The sequence below is a fragment of the Heloderma suspectum genome, chromosome 7, assembly GCF_057233095.1.
Source record: "Heloderma suspectum isolate Gila_16-S chromosome 7, 16-S_ref, whole genome shotgun sequence".
NCBI classification, from domain to species: Eukaryota; Metazoa; Chordata; class Lepidosauria; order Squamata; family Helodermatidae; genus Heloderma; species Heloderma suspectum.
Window position 1 is genome coordinate 21,173,963 of NC_139464.1, and position 25,752 is coordinate 21,199,714.

At 44.4% G+C, this 25,752-nt stretch overlaps 1 protein-coding gene across 1 annotated transcript in view; it reads right to left on the minus strand.

Moving 5' to 3' along the window:
- DERA (deoxyribose-phosphate aldolase) overlaps positions 1 to 23,151 on the minus strand; it is a 69,313-nt gene extending 46,162 nt beyond the window's left edge. Inside the window, exons 1-5 of the mRNA XM_084809238.1 lie at positions 23,071 to 23,151; positions 11,818 to 11,915; positions 5,495 to 5,642; positions 3,900 to 3,995; positions 1,943 to 2,077 (exon numbers count right to left, since the gene is read on the minus strand). Coding sequence (XP_084665364.1) covers positions 1,943 to 2,077; positions 3,900 to 3,995; positions 5,495 to 5,642; positions 11,818 to 11,915; positions 23,071 to 23,101 — 508 coding nt within the window. The 5' untranslated portion in view covers positions 23,102 to 23,151. The remainder of the gene's footprint in view (positions 1 to 1,942; positions 2,078 to 3,899; positions 3,996 to 5,494; positions 5,643 to 11,817; positions 11,916 to 23,070) is intronic.
- Between the last annotated feature and the right edge of the window lie 2,601 nt (positions 23,152 to 25,752).

A 25,752-nucleotide genomic window follows, 5' to 3' on the forward strand; every position in this document is an offset into this window, starting at 1 on the left:
TCTAATGCAAGGATGTTAATTGTATACTCTTTTTTTTTACTTTTTTCCAAACATGGAACTTAGTTATTGGAGCACTGTCAGCACTTAAAGGCAAACCATTCAAGGTACATTAAGAGAAACCAATTACAGAGAAAAGCCATCTCCTACTGTATTAAAAAGCTTACTAATTAATAGTATTCCAGGGAGACAACCAGCAACAGCAGTCTAAACGGTACCAAGTGTGCCCTGAGATTCTGCGAAAACCAATTAGAAAACACACAGATTTTGTTGTCAAGAACGAAACACACTTATTTTTTTAACAAGATACACCATCTAAACCGACAACCCCTTGAGTTCTCCTTAACAATTCTGTTTGGAAATAATTAGAGCATTGGCACCCGTGTAGTTTCATTTCCCCTCTCCATTTCACATTAAGTTAGACAAAAGTGTGTTGGGGTACGGGGTCGATGGGGGGGATTATTTTTCACAATATTCCTTTGCGGAAAGCTTTGTTAAAAAAATAAAATCTGGAGATAATATTCTCATGATTTTTGGCAGCCATTAACGAATTTGGGTAACAAGCTTTTAAAAAAAAATCTTTTTCAGGCAGCCAAACGTGTGCAAAAACAGAAAAAGATTATATCAAGTCATGAAGAATCATTAGTTAATTTTGAACGGGCCAGATACGATTGCCAACTCATGGATATAAGCTGCTCCAAATTACTAGCCAGCAAAAAACTACTAGTCTGCTAAGAGGCTTCCATAGCAGCCACAGAGGAGAAGCAGCATGGAAATGCAGGACAGTAGCTTCTTAGCAGGCTAATAAAAAATGTGACATCTTCCAAGCTGGCTGGTAAACGCCTCCCCCTGCGTTTCCATGTTGGTCACAGAAGAAGAAACTTGCCATCCTCTGCAGCCAGTGAGGAAACCAAGCGGTCCAGCGATGGAGGGATGTAGCAGTCCAACCTCCACCAGCCTGTTTGTTCGCCTGCACAGAGTTCTATGCACTCGCTTGTGTGGAATTTCTGGTCACCTATGGTGCCCAGGAGACTTGTTAAATTTAGGGCTCAGTTAAGATTCTCAAAACTGTAACGTTTTTGCTCACGTGAGGGCCCATAGGTCAGTGGGCCTGTATTAATCCCCACATCTCCAGCGTGGTCCCCTATTCACAAACGCTCCAGGCTCACACTCCCCCCTATCCTCTGCAGTAAGGTGGCAGTAGTCGCATCACCAGACAGTTATTTCTTTGTCAGTCTGAGAAACTATTTTCTCTGCTATAAGTGATATTCTGGTTAAGAGAATGACCTGTAGACATCATGTCTGGGGCTGTGTGGGGAGAAAAAGAGACCTGGGCAATTGCCTAGGCGGAAGGCCAGCATTACCATTAGGCAGAGTGAGGCAGTGTTGGGAGGCGGAGGGGCAAGGTATTGGAGGACCCCCTAAACTGCCCTGAGATACAATGGAGGATGCTGTCCACTTGTCAGTGTTGAAATAAGATTCAATTGTCAGTCTGTTTGGCTTCTGTAGATGGAATGGGGGAAGAGTGAATCTTGTCCTTTACCTCAGGCAGCAAAATGTCTTTGACCAGCCCTGCCCAGGTGTGTTTTATATCAGCTCAACCCACAAATCTTGTAATTGTTTCTGAAAATCTTAGCCAATCGTTTGCTTCTGAAACACTACCGATTGTTTCAGTGTGTTCAGCTGTACTCAGACATACAACTTGAAATACAAAACAGTTAAATGACAATGATGGGCATTATGACATTTGACTGACCACTTCTTTTAGGACTTGATTAATGCTCACCTTCCCATTGGCCCGTCAAAGCTAATGCTCACCTTCCCATTGGCCCATCAAACTAATGCTCACCTTCCCACTGGTCCGTCAAAACTAATGTTCACCTTCCCATTGGCCTGTCAGAACTAATGCTCACCTTCCCATTGGCCCATCACAACCAATGCTCACCTTCCCATTGGCCAGTCAGAACTAAAGTTCTGTTAATGACAATGTCGATCTCTCTGGCCCCAGCTTCCACAGCTAGCCGGATCTCCTCTAAGCGGGTTTTCAGAGCCGTCTGTCCTGCTGGGAACCCAGTTGCCACTAAGAAGAAGGAAACAAAAATCCATAAAATGCGTAACTTGCAAGTTATTAGAACATCTGAAGCACACTGACCAGCCAGTACCGATGCAAACAGAGATACAGCAGTGGGGCAGCACTCATCTTACCTGATCACCAAACTTGGGTCACCACAGTCAAGGACAGTCCACCTCAGGGCCTGCCATTCTTCCATTCCTTGTTCTTCCTCAACTGGAGGGAAAGTGTGGGCACATGGGGCCTAAGTCGTAAACAAGCACACTATGCGAGACTACCCGACGTGCATGGATTTGGATCCAGATTTAGTTATACTTCAAGTAGACCTTTTGAAATCAATGGGACTTAAGTCAGCCAGGACTAATTTAAGTCCAAGTGATTGCAATGGGTCTACTTGAAGTATGAGTAAATCTGGATCCAACCCATGGTGTTCACAGCTCACACGGCACCTTCACTTGCCATTTCCATCCTTTTGGGCGCATGAGTGAATTTGTAAGTGGCTCACATCTTCTCTTAAACCAATAATGGGTTTTTCTTAATAACTCCTAACATTATATTACAGAAATGTCTACCCCACCTTTCAGCAACATGCACTCAAGATGACTTAAATTAACTTATGCCAGCACTGCATCAGTGATACATATTCCTTTATACCAGGCCTGGGCAACTTGTGGCCCTCCAGATGTTTATCATACAATTCCAATCAGGCAAAGCCAATGATGAGGGATCAGGGGAGTTGTACATCAAAACAGCTGGAGGGCCACAAGTTGCCCACCCTTGCCTTATACGAACGCAACACCACCAGCATAAAGAGAAAAAATTGAGAGGATACAGGAGCACGGTCAAGGAGGAGCAGTGTGCTGTTCGGATCCCATGCTTACTCAGGTGTAGGTCCCACTCCCAGTGACACTCAATTCTAAGAGGTAACGGTTCCAGAAATCAGGCCTATATACCATGAGCCTCCATTTGAACATACACCCAACGCGTAGATGTAAAGCAGGTGTGATCCCATTATCCCACCGTAGTTAGACTCTATAACTTTGGGGGGGGGGTCCTCCAGATATTGTTGGACTCCAACTCCCATCGGCCCCAGATGGCCTGGCCAAAGGTCAGGGATGATGGGAGCTGTAGCCCATCAATAACCTCTGGAAGGCCACCGGTTCCCCCTCACCTTACCTACACAGTTAGGACACACCTGGGGGCCAAACTGCATGTGACACAAATCTATGACTGTGTGTTGGGAAGTTTACGGCACAGCAGTGGGGTAAGGGAGGGGGTGTTAATTTGACCAGGGAAGCAGTTGAGGGTTAACTCTTTCCCTACAGCACCATTTCCTTGACTGAACCCCCCTCCTGCAAGAGCTGCTATTAGCTCCACTGGTGGGTGAGGGATACATGCACCCACCTTCTCCCCTATCCCTCACGAGACTAATGGCACCTTTACACATAGCATCAATTCAGACTGGGTGAACAGGTGAGGTGTGGAAAAAGAGTTAAATGCATCCTCCCCCTCAGACTGCTTCCACAACCAAATTAGCCACCCCTGTGGCAGCTCTGAAGGAAAAACCGATCCTCCTGTGTCATGTGTTAGGCCCTGAACAGAAACAGAAGTATTTAAAATAAGCAAGTATGGTTAATTTGGTTTCGTTTATTCTGATCACAGATTCTCAGGGGGCTGAATGTGTTCGGTTTTTTTAAAAAAATGAAGGCTACACAAGGCCTAATCCACAGCCTCCAGAATTGTTGTCAACAGAAAGCACAGGATGGGGGGAATGTTACCGTTAACAACAGTGGTTTAGACTCCCCTTTTGAAATACAGATAAAAAGCTTACCTGAGGCTACTGGGATGTCACAGCCAGCAGCCCTGAGTGCCTTAACCGCATCAGCTACTCTAGCTGGATAGACACAAACAGCCGCAGTAGTAATACCTGTGAAGAAATTACAGTCGAGTGTCATGGGTACTGCCATCTTCCTGTGGGTCTGGAGTGCCCAACGTGGTGTCCATGGGCACCAATGTGCCCGGAAATACCTCCACTGGTGCCCGCCAGACTCCCTGTCCCTCCTGACTTTTATTTTTTTTAAAAATATATATTAATAATAATATCTGGGAGACAGGCATGCTGCAAAACAAAGGGCACATTTATTTATTTATTTATTTATTTATTACATTTTTATCCTGCCTTTTTTCCTCCAAGGAACTCAAGGCGGCGTACATAATCCTCCTGCTCCTCCATTTTATCCTCACAACAACAACCCTGTGAGGTGGGTTGGGCTGAGAGTCTGTGATGGGCCCAAAGTCACCCAGTGAGCTTCCATGGCCAAGTGGGGACTAGAACCTGGATCTCCCAGCTCCCAGTCCAGCACTCTAGCCACATCTTACTTGGATTCCTGCACTGAGCAACGGGTTGGACTTGATGGCCTTGTAGGCCCCTTCCAACCCTACTATTCTATGATTCTTAGAAAATAAATAGGGCAAGTGGCTGCTGCCTGCTGCTTCATTTTGAAGTGTGCCAAGTCCCCCAGAAAAGAAACAAGAAAAAAGCTGGGGGGGGGGGGGCGAGTGGAAGTGTTTTGCCTGTGCTGTGTGTCTGTGTTTTGTCTTTTCCGTGTGTGTGTGTGTGTGTGTGTGTGTATTAGCTTTGTTGTTGTTTTATTTAAATGACTTTTTAGGCTGCCTTTAAGGGCAAACTTCTCTCTTGTTTGTTTTGGTGTGTGTATTGGCTGGGTCTGTGTTACTTTTCTTTAAACCTCACCAAATTGCATCCTGGGAAATGGCTGTTTTGGGACCAGCCATGCCCACCATGGTGGTCATTTTGTGACCCCCCTGACAACCATTTTGTGAGAGCGCCCTCAACACTCTCTCAAAGTTCCAAATGTGCCCAGTGGCCCAAAAAGGTTGGGGACCCCTTCTGTAGGTCTTGTCCAGAATATGGTCCACTAACTCTAGTTCTTAACAGACTCTTAAGGCCAGTCTTACCATTAGGAAAAGTAAGGCCTCTCCCTAACAATAGAAGGCAGAGAATTCTCAATTATTTCATGTATATTAATATTTTTACTCCTGTAGGGCGCATCATGCTCCAGAGCATAGTGGCAGCACAGTTGCAGAGGTTCTTCGAAGATACGGAGTATCTGGACCAACTTAAGCCTGCAGTCAGGCCTGAATCGGCCTTGGTCGCCCTGATGGATGACCTTTGTTGGGGGAGAGTCATGGGGAGTGTGACCCAGTTGCTTCTCTTTGATCTCACAGCCACTTTTGATACAATTTGAAGTTAACAAATCTAGATCACCCCAAAGCATCAGCAGAAAGCAATCGGACAGCAGAAGTCAAGTTGAGAAAGAAGATCCACAAACAGCTCATACTTTGGTCGGATTTGCATTATGTTAGTAGAGCCAAGCTTTCATTACTATCAAGTACAACTTGCGGTACCTTTATCATGCACGTTCATAGCTTGCAACAGATCCTCTCTGATGGGATGCTTGGCTTTGTAACACAACCTGCAGACGTTGGAAGGGGTGTCATCGCCTGAAAGGGTGGTGAGGTCAATGCAGGAGACGGCTCTCAGAAGCCACGCTGCCTTTATCAACAACAACAACAGGTTCTTAGAAAAACCCCTCACCATTTAGCTGTGCAGCTGGTGAAAATCTGGGATGGAAAGGCCTAGTTCAGATGTGTTCAGTGGCACTAGTGAATGAGCTACAGTGAACATCAGACTCGCATATTCCCTCTTCCCTTCTCCTTCTTTTGCATGCCAGAATCAGAGACTGGAAGCTCCTGCTTCTGACTTTACACAAGGTACATTTTAAATTCTGAACTCAGGGCGCAATGCTATATGCACATTTAGAAGTCCTTCAACTCCTGGTATTCCCCAGCCATGCATAGGATTGGGCCCTTAAACAATTAACTTAAACAACTGTGGAATATATGTTTGAGTGGGCATTATTTGATACCTTCGATTTTTGCACTGGCATATTACTTTAAGGTATACTGTGGGTAAATGAAATAACTTTTAAAACCACATGGGTATGACCAACACAAAGCTAAACATTTTAAAGTCCCATTGATAACAATGGAAGGGTTGGTTACTCACACACTTAATACTTTCCCACTGAAATATATGAGAGACAGAAGTTTGTAATGTACCCTGGATTGAGTCCATTGCACTTAAAAAACATTTTTTAAAGACGCCTTACAATATTTAACACAACGCTAAAAAACGTTACTATCCAAAGTTCATTAGCCATTAAAAAGCACAAATCTAAACCAGTGAACAACATAAACAAGCTGTGCTTTTTGTTTTTTGTTTTACAGACAACCAGGAATGGTTGTTTAGCATGTTTTGTTCATGCCTCAGGATTCCTGGCTTGTAAGGGATGTGCAACAAGCCAGGGTCCCTGGTCTGGAGGCCATGCTAAACAAACCATTCCTGCTTTGTTTAGCGGGAGAAGAAAAGCAGGAGTGAACAGACTACATGCATGACCATGCAATTAATTCACCCTGGCTTACTGCTCCATGCAAACACGTCCTGCCATAACATCCACCTCAGAATCTCCAAAACCTTAAAGAAGTCACTTCATAACAGCTGGAATAGAAGAGAATTTCCAGGACTGGGCCTAAACTATTCTTACTCCAATCAGAAGGGCCATGATTAAGTTTGAAACTCCTAGGTTTTTCACCCTAATAATGAGCCAGCTCAGGCGTTATGCTAAACCACAGTTTGAACCTCAGTGAGCTTCATCTTTTGCTCTCCCCACTCTACTCCTCTCACTAACCGTGCCAGGAGATTGGAAGCTTCCCTTTGCTTTAGATTATCCCCAGTTTAGCCATCTGAATTCTAAACTATGGTTATTGTTGACTATTGTTAGTGGAAACAAACCAGCTTTGCAAACCACGTTTGGAGTTGGCTTCTATCTACTCACCATAGTTAAAATTAACCCTAGTTTGTCCAGGTTCGGAAAACACAGTTAATCTCAAACGGACATGAAACCTTCTGAACTCCTCCTCATGGCCATCCCAGAGGAAGAGGAGAGGAAGCATGTAGGAAGCGAAAGTCGAGTGTAGCCAAACGCGTACCCTGGATTTTGGGAAAGCCAATTTCAATAAACTCAGAACAATGATCAGTAAGGTCCCATGGCAAGCGACTCTAACGGGAAAAGGAGTCCAAGATGGGTAGGAGTTTTAGAAAAGGAAATTCTAAAAGCACAATTACAAACAATTCCAACAAGAAAAAAAGGTGGAAGACAACAGAAGAAGACAATTTGGCTTCACAAAAAGCTTAGAGATGACCTGAAAACAAAAAAGCACACATGCAGGAAGCGGAAGAAAGGCTAAGCTACCAAGGAAGAGTACAGGCAGGTAGCACAGAATTGCAGGGATGGCGTCAGGAAGGCTAAAGCTGAGAATGAGCTTAGTTAGCAAGGGATACTAAAAGAAACAAAAAGGCTTTTTTCAGATACATGTGTAGTAAAAGACAGAGGAAAGAAATGGTGGTTCAGCTATTAAATAAGGATGGCAAAATGATAACAGATGACAAGGAAAAGGCAGAAGTGCTCAATTCCTACTTTGGCTCAGTCTTCTCCCAAAAGAGGTCTATGAACCCCCTGGCAAAGGCGAAGTACAGGCTGAAGGGGCAGGATTGCAGCTTGAGATCGATAGGCATATGGTCAAGGAACACCTAATTACTTTGAATGAGTTCAAATCTCCAGGGCCAGATGAACTACATCGTAGAGTAATAAAGGAACTGGCAGAAAAACTCTCAGAACCACTGTCTATTCTCTTTGAGAAATCATGGAGGACAAGTGAAGTGCCAGATGATTGTAGGAGGGCTAATGTTGTCCCTATCTTCCAAAAGGGCAAAAAGGAGGAACCTGGGACCTACAGACCAGTCAGTCTGACATCAATCCCTGGGAAAATTCTGGAGCAGATTATAAAGCAATCCATCTGTAAGCACCTTGAAAACAATGCAGTGATTACTTGAAGCCAACAAAGATTTGTCAAGAAAAAATCCTGCCAGATTAATCTGATCTCATTTTTTGATCAGGTCACCTCCCTTGTGGACTGTGGGAATGCTGTGGACATAATATACCTCAACTTCAGCAAAGCTTTCGACAAAGTTCCCCATGATATCCTGATCAGCAAACTAGCTCAAAGTGGGCTAGATGAAACAACTCTCAGGTGGATCCACAGTTGGCTACAGAATCGGACTCAAATAGCGCTTATCAATGGGATCTTCTCAAACTGGGGAGAGGTAATGAGCAGGGTACCGCAAGGCTCAGTCCTGGGCCCAGTGCTCGTCAACATTTTTATTAATGACTTGGATGCGGAGGTGTAGGGAATGTTTATCAAATCTGCAGATGACACAAAATTGGGCAGGATAGCTAATATCTTGGAAGACAGAAACACAATTCAAAGTTATCTTGATAGGCTGGAGCGCTAGGCAGAAAACAGAATGACATTTAATAGGGATAAATGCCAACTTCTGCACCTACGAAAAAGAAACTAAATGCAATGTTACAAGATGGGGAATACTTGGCTCAACAATACTACAAGTGAGAAGGATCTTGGAACTGTTGTAGATCACAAGCTGAAGATGAGCCAACAATGCAATGTGGCTGCAAAAAAGGCAAATGCTACTTTGGGCTGCACTAATAGAAGTATAGCTTCCAAATCCCGGGAAGTACTAGTTCCCCTCTACTCAGCACTGGTTAGGCCTCATCTGGAGTACTTTGTCCAGCTCTAGGCACCACACTTTAAGAAGGATGCAAACTGGAGAGGGTTCAGAGGAGGGCAATGAAGATGATCAGGGGACTCGAAACAAAGACCTATGAGGAGAGACTGAAAGAACTGAGCACGTTTAGCCTTGAGAAGACAAGACTGAGGGGAGATATGATAGCGCTCTTCAAGTATTTGAAAGGCTGTCACAGAGAAGAAGACCAGGAAATCTTCTTGATCATCCCAGAGTGCAGGACACGGAATAATGGGCTCAAGTTACAGGAAGCCAGATTGTGGATGAACATCAGGGGAAACTTCCTGACTGTTAGAGCAAAATGACAGTGGAACCCATTACCTAGGGAGGTGGTGGGCTCTCCCACACTGGGGGCATGCAAGATGAGGCTGGACAGCCATCTGTCAGGGATGCTCTGACTGGGATTCCTGGACTGAACAGGGGGTTGGACTCGATGGTCTTATAGGCCCCTTCCAACCCTACTATTCTGGGATTCCAGGAGAGGGGAACCACGGTTTAGTGTTACATACAAGCCAGCTTAGTGCGTGTCTCAAATTTTAATCTGCAAATTGTTATCCTTAAAATAGCTACATTCCTGCTAAGAACTTACCCAAACATTTTTATCCTAATGGAAAGAGCTGAAAAGGTTTACTGGTTTTAATGTATTTCCTCCACCCTACTGTTTATTAATGATTCATAACACTCTCTAAAAGGTTTTGCTTTGAAGTGCTTCTGTATGTTTGTTTTAATGCAGAAAAGGGATAAATTGCATTTTTACTTGCAGTCGCTATTCCAGTTAAAATAAACCGAAGAAGAAGAAGAGAAGGATCAGCTGCTAGGAAAAGGATTCTGGCCTCCTCACTTGCAAAACAAGTTGTGAAGACAGATGTAGTAAAAACAGTTCCAAGAACTGGTGTGAATTGGCGGAGGGGGCATTTTTTTGCTTTTATTTGATTGAGAAGTTATTTTTGCAGCACAGCCTGAGCTATAAGAGTTTATCTACATCAGGGGTGCAGTACCTCAGGCCCGGGGCCAACTCTGGCTCCCCAGGGTTCTCCAAATGACCACCTGCTTTCCCCCAGTCACCAATCATTGGTGGTTTCCCCGCTTTTATGTAACGTTTTCCCCATTCTAAAATAATTTCAAAGAACTTCTAACCCCACTTTCATGGCACACTACACTCACAAAGCGGTTTATTTACACCTACAAATACGACAATGACAATGTCAACCGTGAAGTTGTTGATGCTCTGGTAACCTCCAAGTTAAATTACTGCACTGCGCTCTGTGTGAGGCTGTCTTTGAAGACAGCTTGTGCAAAATGCAGGGCCAGATCGACAGCAGGGACCAGAAGGTCTGAACACAGAACACAGATTCTGGCCTGCTTGCACAGGCTGCCTGTACATTTTTGAGGCCAATTCAAGGAGCTGGTTTTAACCGTACACGGCTTGGGACTGCAATGCCTTATGGAGCACCTCTCCTGATATGAACCTACCCATGTACTTATGATCATCATCTTCCTTCTTCCAAAGAAGACTGAAAAGTATTCTACCTTTCAAGGCATATGTAGGGTATCAGCTGATTGTAACCAAATTAAATTGGTTAAAGACTTTTCAAGCAAGGGAAAGGGAATCCTCCAAAAGAATCTTCAACAGTTTTCCCCTTGATAAAGACCAAGTGTCGAACGTGTTGGGAATGGGTGCAGCTGTTTCTTTATTGATGTTGGTTTCCAGCCTTACAACTGTTTTTTCTGGTCCCTATTGGCACTGTTGCCCTCCACCAACTGCCTTCTCTACGGCTTGGAGGATGGGAACAAGGGAGAGGGCCTTCTCAGTGGTGGCATCACAATTTTGGAACTCTCTCCCTAGTGAAGCTCAGCCTGGCACCAACATTGTCATATTTTCAGCACCAAGTTATTATGATCTTCCTCTACTCCCAAGCATTTGACTCCCAGGCTTATGATAAGGTTTTTAAGGGCTGCTGGGATTGTAGTTATTGTTGATTGCTTAAGATTGTTATATTTTTGTATGTACTGGTTTTATATTATGTTATTATATCATATTTTTAGGGTTTTAATCCTTGTAAACTGCCCAGAGAGCTTTGGCAATGTAACAAATGAAATTAATGAAATGAAATTAAAAGAACTATAGAAATTGTATTTATTGTTCTATTTTATCCTGTCCTTCCTTCAAGGAGCTCAAAGCAGAATAGATGGCTCTTCTTCCCTCACTTTTATCCTAACAACAACCTTGCAAAGTAGGGTACACCAAGAGTATGTGACTGGCCCAAGGTCACACAGTGAGCATTCGCTGAGTGGGAATTTGAACCTGGGTGTCCCCATCCCTAGTCTGACACTCTAATCATTAAACCACACTGGCTCTTGAAGAATAACATCAGCAACGCAAGTCATCATGAGGACTAGCCACAAAGATCACAAACCAGTCTGTCAGAATTAAGAGTGCTCGAGTCCACTAGGCTGATGCATGCTTCATTCTGTGTGTTTGATTATGGCCTAAAACCGCACAATATGTAAAATAATATCCTGCAAGTTAAATTGCAAGAAGCAAGCAGTAAAACAAAATGCCACCTGCAAATACAAGGAGTGATATAAAGGCAAGTCAAAATTGACAGGGGCTCCTGTTATATGTTAACGACTTTAAAAATAATGGGGGGGAAGTAAGATTATTGCTTCTGAAGAGAGTACTGTCTGAGAAGCAGAATAAATGTGCCAGTTTGGATAATGCACACTCCTTTCCACTCATGAATAAAGCTAACTTTAATTAATTTGTGGTTTTACCCGTCTTGAGGTGTTGCCTGCCTCCACCCACTCAGAAACTTGTTTGGATAAAGAAATAATCTTTTACTAGCCCAGTGTCGCTGTCTTTTAATAATTCATTTTTGGTGACAATATGGGCAAGCCCCATCTTTTAAATGTACAGACATCTCGAATGAAATTCAATAAAACCCATGGAGAAAGAATGGCTGTTTTAGAAGTATGAGAGAAGAATACTCAAGGAAAGAGAGCTTACCTGCCAATTCTTTTTCACAGCCCGTTGTGTTTGTATTTGTGCTGCGCGCCTCAGAACGGCTGGCTGATTCACCCGAACTTGAGCGAGCCAACTGAGGTCTAGGAAGAAAAACACCCAGTTATCTTCAGTACATTTGTAAAGGCTGTTTGTGCTGTTTATTATGTGCCTCACAGTTTAAAACGAGGGTAACTCTTTTGATCTAACAAACGTTGGAGGGCCAGTCCTACCAGCTAGCAAAAAAAGTCAATTCAGAGTACGGAATTCTGCTTCACCCCATCCTAAGCTATTAAGTACTAGCTCTGTACATCTCAGGATCAAGCTTTGCCACCAAACCATTTATGTCCCACCCTTCAATTGTAAAAAGAACACTCAAAACAGCTTACAAAATGTTAAAAACAGCCATGATAAAAAAAAGAAAAAAATCATCATCACCATTGCAAAACCGAGATGGGATAGCAGATATATATCCTTAAAAGTAGGAATTAATTCATAAAATCTCCTCGATTCAAAGAGAAAGTGTGAAGTCTTGGCCAGGTGAGTTCATTAAATGCAGTTTAGTGCTACATCCAATCTTAAACTGTGATTAATCTTAACTATGTTTTCTTGAAACAAGCCAACTTCACAAACCATGGTTTGAAGTTGTCTTGTTTCAGTAAACCATAGTTAAGACTAACTCCTGTTTGTCTGAACTCAAATGTAATGATAAAAACCGAAGCAAACACTTCTGATCTTCTAAGAGCCACGCCAGGAGGACGAGGAGAGCGGCCGAGGTTCATTCAGGTAACCCTAAATATAGTTTAGCTCAGGGGTAAACAACCTGCAGCCCCCCAAGGCCTCTCCTGCAGCCTGCCCCAGGGTTGCCCCAACCCCCCCCCAAACATACACACAGCTGCTGAATTCCCTGCCACCTGTACTCTCTACTCCCTCTCCTAGATTCCTCATACAAAGCAAACTTTTCCCAATGAAGCTAGCAATCAGGAAAGAATCTACTGTATCAGTATCACTGGGAGAGAGGATCTCCGCTCCTGCCCAGAGATCCTCGGGCAGGTCACCGGTGTGTGCGTATGCATGTAGCACTTGATCTAGCATCACACGCAGCCCTCAGGGCTGAAAAGGTTACACACTGAGATTGGCAAAACCGTAGTTTGGCATTACATCCAAAGACAGTTAGTGTAGTTTAACCTGGTTTGTTTGGGGGCTGCTACCGAGGGTGAACTTTGTTTGGGGCAAGCTACACCGTTGCTTACTAAATCTGCTTAAAACAATAGATGTAGGGCAGTACCTAAACCTAAACTAAAATCCCTCCATTCTTTTTTTGAATTGTATTGTTAGGCTCCACTATAATAGTCATTAGGGGATTGTTTGAGCTTAGCATATTACTGTATCTATTGGTATGAGATGTTTTTGAAATCATATGAGTTTTTTTAAAATTGGCCTAGGGGTGGGCAACTCCCACCAGCATGGCCAATGTCCAGAAAAGGTGGTAGTTGTGGTCCAACATCATCTGGAAGGCCACAAGTCGCCCACCCTGGGCTGCAGATATGCTGATCGTATATTTATCTGAACTCTGCTGATACAATTTTTTAAAAAAATGAGTCCCTAAGGAATTGTTTAGAAATTCTGATGTCCTGTTTTGCTGTGTGTCTTGTTATCCAGTTCTGATGCTGTCCTGAACTGCTTTTGGTAGTTTACTGTGGAAAAGTAATGTACAAATAAACTGAGAAGGACAGAAATGATGACTGTGACGATGGTTATCACATCTCAAAAAGGATATTGCAGAGTTGGAAAAGGTGCAGAAGAGGGTAACCAAAATGATCACAGACTGGGGCAATTCCCCTAAGAGGAAACATTACAACATCTGGGTCTTTTTAACTTAGGGGGAAACAGCAAGTAATGGGGGACTTGATAGAGCTGTATAGAATTATGAATGGAGTGGAGAAAGCAGCTAAAGAGCGGTTTTTTTCCCTCTCTCATACTCATTCATGTATTTATTTAATGGTATTCATGAATCATTTATATTAAAGGAATTTCTAACCATGTACAAAAACAAGTCTTTTTTTACTTGCTTGACTATATGTGCTACCACAAGATGTAGTGATGGCCACCAATTTGGATGGCTTTAAAAGGGGATTAGACAAATTCATGGAGGATAAGGGTTATCCTATGCATGTTTAGACAGAGAAAAGGGGCATGCTGGGAGTTGTAGGCCTTTTCTCTGTCTAAACATGCACAGGATTGCGCCCTAAGACTATCAATGGCTACTAGTCATAATGGGTATATATTACCTCCAGCATCAGAGGCAGTTTGCCTTGGAATGCCAGTTGCTGAGGAACATGTATGGGAGGATACTATTGTTATGTCTTGCTTGTTGTTCCCAGAGGCATCTAGACGGCCACTCTGGGAAACAAGATACTTGACTAGATCCCCCTTTAGTCTGATCCAGCGGGGTTCTTCTTATGTTCTTATGCCATCCCACAAAAGCAGCTCTTCCATTTAAAATAAATACACAAAGAAGGTATACTCAACATTTTTATTAATGGCTTGGATGAGGAGGTGCAGGGAATGCTTGTCAAATGTGCAGATGACACAAAATTGGGTGGGAGAGCTAATACCTTGGAAGACAGAAACAAAATTCAAAGTTATCTTGATACGCTGGAGTGCTGGGCTGAAAACAACAGAATGAAATTTAATGGGGATAAATGCCGACTTCTGCACCTACAAAAAAGAAACCAAATGCACAGTTACAAGATGGGGGATATATGGCTCAACAACACTACAAGCGAGAAGGATCTTGGAATTGTTGTAGATCACAACCTGAAAATGAGCCAACAACGTGATGTGGCTGCAAAAAAAGCCAATGCTATTTTGGGCTGCATTAATAGAAGCATAGCTTCCAAATCATGTGAAGCACTAGTTCCCCTCTACTCAGCACTGGTTAGGCCTCATCTGGACTACTGTGTCCAGTTCTGGGCACCGCACTTTAAGAAGGATGCAGACAAACTGGAGAGGGTTCAGAGGAGGGCAACGAAGATGATCAGGGGACTGGAAACAAAGCCCTGTGAGGAGAGATTGAAAGAACTGGGCACGTTTAGCCTTCAGAAGAGAAGACTGAGGGGAGATACGATGTGCTCTTCAAGTACTTGAAAGGTTGTCACAGAGAGGAAGGCCAGGATCTCTTCTCGATCATCCCAGAGTACAGGGCACGGAAGAATGGGCTCAACTCACAGGAAGCCAGATTCCAGCTGAACACCAGGAAAAACTTCCTGACTGTCAGAGCAATATGGCAATGGAACCCATTACCTAGGGAGGTGGTGGGCTCTCCCACCCTGGAGGCATTCAAGATGAGGCTGGACAGCCATCTGTCACGGATGCTTTGACTCGGATTCCTGCACCGAGCAGGGAGTTGGACTCGATGGCCTTGTAGGCCCCTTCCAACCCTACTATTCTATGATTCTATGATTCTTAATCACCCGCCCAGATATCAGCCATCAGCCTAAGCAGGGCTTGGGTGGGGTGCAGGAAAAGGAAGGTCTTCACCAGTTTACAAAATATAAGCTCCTGGCCGCTCCTTGCTTGCCATTGGCACATAGCAAGAACCTATTAAAAAGCGTTGTTTACTAGAATTTTTTTGTATTTCCTCCACTTTAGGACTACTTCACAAGCAATGTTGTTTTCTTACACACATATTATTTCCATGTAGGGAAAACACACACATTCACACACACACACACACACACACTCCTTATGAGTTGCTCATAGAGAGTTCACGTTTCCATACTCAGGTCAGAAAACTGGTTTAAAAAAACACTACATGTGTGAAACTTCTCGACTGTCTGCCAAAGGAAAACGACATGTAAATTCATTAAACTTGGAGCGTGAATACTACCGTTTTTAATATGTCATCTGCTCCATCTAAATATTCATGGGCTTCACGTTAAAAGTAATTAAAGCAGTTAAACTACAGCTAATTAGCCAACTTTCTTTAATTCTCCTCTGGAAAAAAAAATGGTTTTCTTCCTCTGAAGAGGTGTCAAAAATATATATATCTTCAAAACTGTATTTAGAAGTTGGGAGAACCAGTGGGAGAGCCAATGTTTTAATTTTCTTTTTTTACTTCAGGTTACTTTGCCCATTATGCCTTAGGGTGCGAGAGCATATTTGGTGTTATGCCAAAAGACAAAGGCAGACTAATAACAGGACTTTGAACATGGTTACTACAGAATACACGTGAATTCTCTTAATCGGTGTAAAATGATGATGACCTACACAGCAACAGTTCAGGAAACGTTTCTCCAAACTGCTGGGGATGAAATACTACACATCTCAATCAAGCTACTTTGATATGTCTCCCAAAGTTAGTAACCTGACTTCCACAGATATGCTTTTTGCTACTGGTAGCATCATGATGGCCTGAAACAGGGGACCCCAACCTTTTTGGTTCAATGGGCACATTTGGAATTTTGATAGAAAGTTGTGGGAGCTCTCACAAAATGGCTGCCATGGAGGGGAGGGGCTTGTCCGTTCAAAGAATGGCCGCCATGGTGGGGGTGGCCCACTTATTTCCCACGCAGGGCTAGCTCTACTTCCTTGACATGGCACTGGATGCGCCCCCCCCCCCTCAAAAGTCTCTGCCCCAAACAGCTGCATAATTGGGGTTTCTGATCACAGGAGGATTCTAAGTGTGGTGTAGTGGTGAGGGTGTTGGATGGAGAGCTGGGAGAACCGGGTTGTAGTCCCCACTTGGCCATGGAAACTCACTGGGTGACTTTGGGCCAGTCACAGACTCTCAGCCCAACCTACCTCACAGGGCTGATGTTGTGAGGATAAAATGGAGGAGGAGAATGTAAGCCGCCTTGGGTTCCTTGCAAGAGGAAAAAGGGCAGGGTAGAAATGCAATAAATAAATAAATGTGGACCGTGCAAAGATTCTGCCTTCAGACCTTCCCGCTCAATGTGCAGAGGTTGATGGTGGACCCAGCAGGAACACTGAGGAAACCCTGCTCTCACTAAGCGTTCTTTAAGTGTGTGGGGGAATAGCTTCTGAAGGGGACTTGCGTCTGTGAGCAAGGAGACATGGTGAATAAAGAGTAAGGGGAAGGAGTAGGAAGAAAGCCAGACTATAGAGCACATGGTCTTCAATGTCTATACACTAATGCCCAGAGTATGGGAAACAAACAGAATGAACTTGAACTCTTAATAAACGAGCAAAATAATGACTTGATAGGTGTAACTGAAACTTGGTGGGATGACTCGCATGACAGCAATTGAAGGATATAACTTGTTCAAAAGGAACAGGAGGAACAGAAAGGGAGGTGGAGTTGCACTATATGTTAAAAATACATATATCTACACAGAAAAACAGGAGGATGAGCTTGGTAGCCCCATCGAGAGCATCTGGGTTAAAATAAATGGAGCAAAGAATAAAAGGAACATGGTGGTCGGAGTCTACTACCAGCCACCCAATCAAGGAGAAGACGAGGATGAAAAGCAAATAGCCCATGTTTCAAGGAAGCATGATGTAGTAGTAATGGGGGACTTCAATTTCCCCGATATTTGTTGGGGGACAAATTCTGCAAAACATGGCCCCTCCAGGAAATTCCTGACTTGTGTGGCGGATAACTTCCTCCTACAGAAAGTAGAGGAAGGAACTAGAGGATCGGCTATCCTTGACTTGATCCTAAACAACAGAGATAACTTAGTGGATAAAGTAGCAGTTACGGGAACTCTGGGGGAAAGTGACCATGTTATACTTGAGTTCTTGGTTCTAAAGGAAGCAAGAGCCGAGTGTAGCCAAACGTGTACCCTGGATTTTAGGAAAGTCAATTTTAATAAACTCAGAACAATGATCAGTAAGGTCCCATGGCAAACAACTCTAATGGGAAAAGGAGTCCAAGATGGCTGGGAGTTTCTAAAAAAGGAAATTCTCAAGGCACAATTACAAACAATTCCAACAAGAAAAAAAGGCGGAAGACAAGAGAAGAAGCCAATGTGGCTTCACAGAAAGCTTAGAGATGACTTGAAAACAAAAAAGGACACATACAGGAAGTGGAAAGAAGGCCAAGCTACAAAGGAAGAGTGCAGGCAGGTAGCACAGAATTGCAGGGATGGCGTCAGGAAGGCTAAAGCTGAGAACGAGCTGAGGTTAGCAAGGGATGCTAAAAGCAACAAGAAGGCTTTCTTCAGATACATGCATAGTAAAAGACAGAGGAAAGAAATGGTGGTTCAACTATTAAATAAGGATGGTAAAATGATAACAGATGACAAGGAAAAGGCAGAAGTGCTCAATTCCTACTTTGGCTCCCAAAAGAGGTTCAATGAGCCCCCTCGCATAGGCTACCCACAGGCTGAAGGGGCAGGATTGCAGCTTGAGATCGATAGGCATATGGTCAAGGAACACCTAATTACCTTGAATGAGCTCAAATCTCCAGGGCCAGATGAATTGCATCCTAGAGTAATAAAGGAACTGGCAGAAGAACTCTCAGAACCACTGTCTATTCTCTTTGAGAAATCATGGAGGACACGTGAAGTGCCAGATGAATGAAAGAGAGCTAATGTTGTCCCTATCTTCCAAAAGGGCAAAAAGGAGGAACCTGGGACCTACAGACCAGTCAGTCTGACATCAATCCCTGGGAAAATTCTGGAGCAGATGATAAAGCAATCCATCTGTAAGCACCTTGAAAACAATGCAGTGATTACTCGAACCCAACAAGGATTTGTCAAGAACAAATGCTGCCAGACTAATCCGATCTCATTTTGTGATCAGGTCACCTCCCTTGTGGACTGTGGGAATCCTGTGGACATAATATACCTCGACTCCAGCAAAGCTTTCGACAAAGTGCCCCATGATATCCTGATGAGCAAATAGCTCAAAGTGGGCTAGATGAAACAGCTCTCAGGTGGATCCACAGTTGGCTACAGAATCGGACTCAAAGAGTGCTTATCAATGGGATCTTGTCAATCAGGGGAGAGTTAATAAGCGGGGTACTGCAGGGCTCAGTCCTGGGCCCAGTGCTCGTCAACATTTTTATTAATGACTTGGATGAGGAGCTGCAGGGAATGCTTATCTAATTTGCAGATGACACAAAATTGGGCAGGACAGCTAATACCCTGGAAGACAGAAACACAATTCAAAGTGATCTTGATAGGCTGGAGTGCTGGGAAGAAAACAGAATGAAATTTAATAGGGATAAATGCCAAGTTCTGCACCTAGGAAAAAGAAACCAAATGCACAGTTACAACATGGGGAATACTTGGCTCAAAAATACAAGAGAGAAGGATTTTGGAATTGTTGTAGATCACAAGCTAAATATGAGCCAACAATGTGATGTGGCTGCAAAAAAGGCCAATGCTATTTTGGGCTGCATCAATAGAAGTATAGCTTCCAAATCCTGTGAAGTACTAGTTCCCCTCTGCTCAGCACTGGTTAGGCCTCATCTGGGCACCACACTTCAAGAAGGATGCAGACAAGCTGGAGAGGGTTCAGCAGAGGGCAACAAAGATGATCAGGGGACTGGAAACAAAGCCCTGTGAAGAGGGACAGAAAGAACTGGGCATGTTTAGCCTTGAGAAGAGAAGACTGAGGGGAGATATGATAGCACCCTTCAAGTACGTGAAAGGCTGTCACAGAGAGGAAGGCCAGGATCTCTTCTCGATCCTCCCAGGATGCAGGACACAGAATAATGGGCTCAAGTTATAGGAAGCCAGATTCTGGCTGAGCATCAGGAAAAACTTCCTGACTGTTAGAGCAATACAACAATGGAACCCATTACCTGGGGAGGTGGTGGGCTCTCCCACACTGGAGGCATTCAAGATGAGGCTGGACAGCCATCTGTCAGGGATGCTTTGACTTGGATTCCTGCATTGAGCAGGGGGTTGGACTTGACATTCCTATAGGACCCTTCCAACCCTACTATTCTATGATTCTGTGATTACAGCTCAGTGTCAGAGCACATACTTCCCTTGGAGAAGGTCCCAGGTTCAATTCGTGGCATCTCCAGTTGGAAGGATCTCCTAGCAGATGATAGGAAAGACCTCTGTCAGAGACCCACTGCCAGTCAGAGTACACAATATTAGGCTGAAGGAGTGGCCACCATGAGGCCTGTGGGCCAAATCCAGCCCTCTTGGGGCCAAATCCAGCCCTCCAAGGTTCCCCAGATGACCTCGCCCCCTTTCCCGGACACTGCCCCCCCCTTTCCCCTGACTGCCAACCATTTGTTTTTTTTTCCCTTTCTAAAAGATTGAAATGCCTCTCAAAATGCTTAGTTACTGTCAATAAGAGCTTTAAGCTAAACACGGTGATATTGTTTTTATTTTGGCCCTGCCCCTTTTGCCCTTGCCACCCCCACCCCCTCGCCACTGGGCTAGAGGGACAAATAGTTTGACCTGTTATAAGTCAGCTTCCCATATTCCCTGTGAGTGGCTATTTACAAGCCTGGCTATAAGTACGTCATTAAGATCAGGTTTTATTCTTACAGGGCTCCCTCAGAAGCAATTTATATTACAGATGGAGCAGGGCCTTTTCAGTTGTGGCCCCAACATCGCAGAACACCTTGTCTGCTGAAGCCCACTGTAATCTTTGAGGAGGGGTTGTTGTTGTTAAAATGAAGCTGTTTAACCATTAGGACTTGTTCGCTAGCTGGAATGCAAGAAGAATGGAAGAAAAGAAGAACTCCAGAACTTAAATGTTGAAGAAGTCGTGATGAGCTATTGCTAATTTATATGTGGTGTCTTGCCCTACAGTTTCTGCTTTTGGAGATGGTGTCCTAGAAATACTTAAGATGGTTTTGTAACTGCACTGATTAAGGGTGCAATCCTATGCATGTTCAGACAGAAAAAAGTCCTACAACTCCCACCATGCCCCAGCCAGCATCTGAACAAATATAGAGCCCAGGTGGGTTAAGTGTATCGGACTTGGGAAGCCCAGGTTCAAATCCCCACTCAGCCAGAAACCTTGGGCCATTCCATTCCGGTAGCTCTCAGCCTAACCTACCTCACCGGATTGTCATGAGAGTAAGGCCACCTCTGGTGCTCTGAGCAACTTGGGGCTTCTTCACACGGAGCTTTTATCCTGAGACTGAGATTGCTACTTCATGGAAGTTTGCGGGCTCTTTACATGACACAGTGAACCAACCTCCAGGCCAGCTCCTGCACGAAATACCCTTTGTTCCGTTTTGAAATAGATCGCAGATAATGAGCTATCAAATTGCCCCGTTATGTTCCCCTCGAGTTCCCTCCGTGAAAAGAGGAAAAGCGGCAAGGAGAGGAGCGAGATCCAGGAAAGACAACGGAAGACTCAGATATGGGGAGAAGGAGGGGGAAAGGGAGCACGTGAAAAAGGGAGTCGTTGTGATCCTGCATTTCAAACGGAAGCAGAAAGCCCTGTTTTAAATACAGGATTTTAGGCTGAGCGCCGAAGAATGATCCTTTCGAACTGTGGTGCTGAAGAAGACTCTTATGGGTCCCCTGGACTGCAAGGAGGTCAAATCAGTCCATCCTAAAGGAAATCAACCCTGACTGCTCATTGGAAGGACAGATACTGAAGCTGAAGCTCAAATATTTTGGCCACCTAATGCGAAGAGAAAACTCCTTGGAAAAGACCCTGATGCTGGGAAAGACTGAAGGCAAAAGGAGAAGGGGACGGCAGAGGATGAGATGGCTAGATAGCATCACCGATGCAATTAATATGAACTTGAGCATGCTCCAGGAGAGAGCGCAGGACAGGAAGGCCTGGCGTGCTATGGTCCATGGGGTCACGAAGAGTCGGACACGACGTAACGACTGAACAAGATATGTCCTTGGGAACAAAAGGCCGGAATGAAAAATGAATATACAGGTGGGTGCAAGTGGATGGTGCTGCATGGCTGCGATCCCACACGCAACGACCAGGTTGCAGACCCTGTTGCGCTCAGCGGGGATTAAGTCACTACGCGTAACACCGCATGGTCAGCTGCGATCTATAGTCAAATATAGATGACGACAAGCTGGGTTTCGAAGAGGCAGAGGAACTAGAGATCAAATCGCTAACATTCGCTGCATCATGGAGAAAGCAAGAGAATTCCAGAAAAACGTCTATTTCTGCTTCATTGACTATGCTAAAGCCTTTGATTGTGTGGATCACAACAAACTCTGGCAAATTCTTAAATGATGGGAGTACCAGACCACCTTACCTGTCTCCTGAGAAACCTGTATGAGGGTCAAGAAGCAACAGTAAGAACCAGACATGGAACAACTGATTGGTTCCAAATTGGGAAAGGAGTACGACAAGGCTGCATATTGTCACCCTGCTTATTTAACTTATATGCAGAGTACATCATGAGAAATGCCGGGTTGGATGAATCAGAGGTCGGAATTAAGATTGCTGGGAGAATTATCAACAACCTCCGATATGCAGACGATACCACCCTAATGGCAGAAAGTGAAGAGGATCTCAAGAGCCTCTTGTTGAGGGTGAAAGAGGAGAGTGCAATAGCTGGTTTGAAACTCAACATTAAAAAAACGAAGATCATGGCATCTGGCCCTATCACTTCCTGGCATATAGAAGGGGAAGAAATGGAAGCAGTGACAGATTTTACTTTCTTGGGCTCCAAGATCACCGCAGACGGTGACTGTAGCCATGAAATTAAAAGACGCTTGCTCCTTGGGAGGAAAGCTATGGCCAACCTAGACAGCATAGTAAGAAGCAGAGACATCACCTTGCCGACAAAGGTCCGTCTAATCAAAGCTATGGTTTTTCCAGTAGTAATGTATGGCTGTGAGAGCTGGACTATAAGGAAGGCTGAGCGCCGAAGAATTGATGCTTTCGAACTGTGGTGCTGGAGAAGACTCTTACGAGTCCCCTGGACTGCAAGGAGGTCAAATCAGTCCATCCTGAAGGAAATCAAACCTGACTGCTCATTGGAAGGACAGATACTGAAGCTGAAGCTCCAATATTTTGGCCACCTAATGCGAAGAGAAAACTCCTTGGAAAAGACCCTGAGGCTGGGAAAGACTGAAGGCAAAAGGAGAAGGGGACGGCAGAGGATGAGGTGGCTAGATAGCATCACCGATGCAATGAATATGGACTTGAGCACACTCCGGGAGAGAGCGCAGGACAGGAAGGCCTGGCGTGCTATGGTCCATGGGGTCACGAAGAGTCGGACACGACTGAACAAACAAAAAAAATGGTCCTGAAAGCCTCCCCTCCCCTCCTGCATCCACGAGCACACTGAAGCGGCTGCAGCCTGAGCAAAGTCCGCCGCCGCTGCCTTCTCCTTACCCAACTCCGTCCCCGGGTTCCGAGAAGCCATGATCGCGGCAGGAGCAAAATCCAACCCCGTATCTCCTTCCAGGGCAATCTGCTTTCAGAGCTTCCTGCTTACGCCTCTTGTATTTCTCCTCCTCCTCCCCTTCCTGCCATCCCTCCACCTTCAGGATCCTCCCCGGGCAAAAGCATTTTGCGGAGCTTTGTAAGGGGCGATGATTTGCTCCGCTTGCACTGTATAAGCAAAGCCGACCCCCAGCTGCGCCCTTCAGCGGTTCAAAAGAGATCGTTTGTAGGCTTGGTCTGGCTTTTGCATCTGAAACGGTGGGTGCTCGGGCCGCTCGGCCAAAGGCCAGGATTTCGGCTGCAATCCTATTGACTTGAACTCAATGGGACTTACCTCTGAGTAGACCTGTATTGGACTGCATTGCTAAAGACTTGATAAAACAGCCCGATCCGATATTAACCGGGTGGTAAGGCCCGTTTATAGCCATGGGGCTTTCCTCCAAGTAAGCAAGTGTGCACAAATGTAAAGGTAGCTGTTGAAACAAAGAGCAAGGGTACTGTGGCACCTTAAAGACTACGTTGTGTAAATCGTGAACACGTACACTTTGCCTGGGATTTACTTACGTCTGAGTAAATTAAGAGTGGCCACTTACTCATCACCCAAAAACGAGAAAAGGGGGCACCAATCTGCATAACATTTGCATATGCAAATTTATATGCTTAAGTGCCATTTTAGACATAGTAACTCAGAAATACAAGACCATAGTGGCAAAGAGCTGACTAAATGACCTGTGAGCCGGCTTGTCTGCTCTCCAGGTGCTAATGTGAATCTGCAACTTCAATGCCCCTCTTGCTCTCCTCTTCTTATAGTTCTTTGACTTTAAACCAGAGTTGGACTGAACTGGACACCTTCAAATAGAGGACTGTCTTCTGTAAAGTACAGCAATTAGCCACGCTAAGTATGCATCCGGTTATGTTGTAAGTCTACAACCCTATGTACTTACCTAGGACTGAGCCCCGCTCAATAGAGTGGGGCTGAGTACACACGCAAAAGCTGGCACTGTTAAAATTATAACTGTTCCTATACATGTCTAGTCACAAGTATTAACATCCATGGATTTACTCCCAGGTAACTATAGGATTGCAGTCTAATTCTGCTAGGTTAAGGAGGAACGAGACTTCATTTTTGTGCATTTTGCAACGTTTTCTTCGCAACCTTAGGCTCTTGCATCTGTCCATGCATACACACATACACCCTGCCTGAAAATTTATGTTTATTTTTATCTTGCCAACAACAGGATAGATTAAGCTGAGTGATCCCATTCAAGGTCACCTACTAACCTTCATGGCAAAGCAGGGATGTTAAGTGTTCTCTTCTGAACCCACTTGCAGTAAAGCCAGAAAGATCAGTGAGAAGGCTATGGTTGGAGTGTAGTAACTGTTCCCATCTTCAGAGTACTGAAGCAGCACCACTGAAGGTATCAAGGATAAACATGTTTATTCAGAAAACATACTGAGTTCAATGGGGCTTACTCTCAATTAAGTGTGCATAGGATTGTAACTTTAATGTTACTCCCACCCCATCCCACCCCTCAGTTCTAACTGCAAAGAGAAAGCTTAATCACCACAACTGTAAATAGAAAGCCAGTGGGTTGTAATGGTTAGAGTTTCAGAAGAGGTCTGAAGAGACCCTGCTTTGCTCAGCCATGAAGCTCATTTGGGTGATTTTGGATCAACCATGATCCCCTCAACCTAACCTTCAGAGTTGTTTTGAAGTTTTTTTAAAACACACACACAAACTAGGTATGGTGCCATGCTCCTTAGAAAGCCAGAATGTGATAAATAGCATTACCAACATTTGAACAGGACCCATCGCAGTCCTTTTAATAACAGCCTGATTTGTATCAATTAGCCAGTGATCCTTTTCAGCCCATGCCAGGATATGGCAAAATCCTCTTTTGCTGAAACAGGATGACAACCGTGACTGAAAGGGTAGCCAAAGAAATTCAGTCTTGACTTTATAAAAACCCTACTACTGCTTTAAAGCAGCTTTCCCTAACCTAGCCGGGGGATGATGAGAGATACAGCCCAACACATCTGGAGGGCACCACGTGAGAGAAGGCTGCTCTAGGGGCTGATTTGCTTAATACTGTTTGCCATCTGATACTCAGTCTTCCCACTGAGAAAATCCAGGGAGTTAGTCCTACTGAATTCAACACATGTAGCAAAATGGGCTCTGGACTACAAATGGCCATGCAAGGAATGTATTTGTTAGTCCTTAAGTTGTCACAGAACTGTTGCTTTTCTCCCTAATGGGTGCATTAGAAATTGCTGCATTTCAGCCCGATGCTAAGCCTCTGTATGTAGAAGTGAGTCCTATTGAGTTCAATGGGAACTCCCGCTAAGTATAAATTGGATTGCACCCTTGGAAAGTCCCCATTTCTCTTTGTCTTATGACAAAGCCCCGTGAACTTTCATTGCTGTTTGGGTTGAGTTTTAAGCAGGAGAACTTGTTGAGTTCATGCACCACAGAGCTCATGAAGACAGGTATGTCCCTTTCCACAAGTACTACACTCTCAGAGACTTCTCAGAGTTCAGTTTCTCTCTCTTGGGACTCTCCTCTACATGTATAAAGAGAAAGTCAACATGCAGCTTTTGCCACAGGGCTGTAAGGAATGGCTCTTGTTGCAA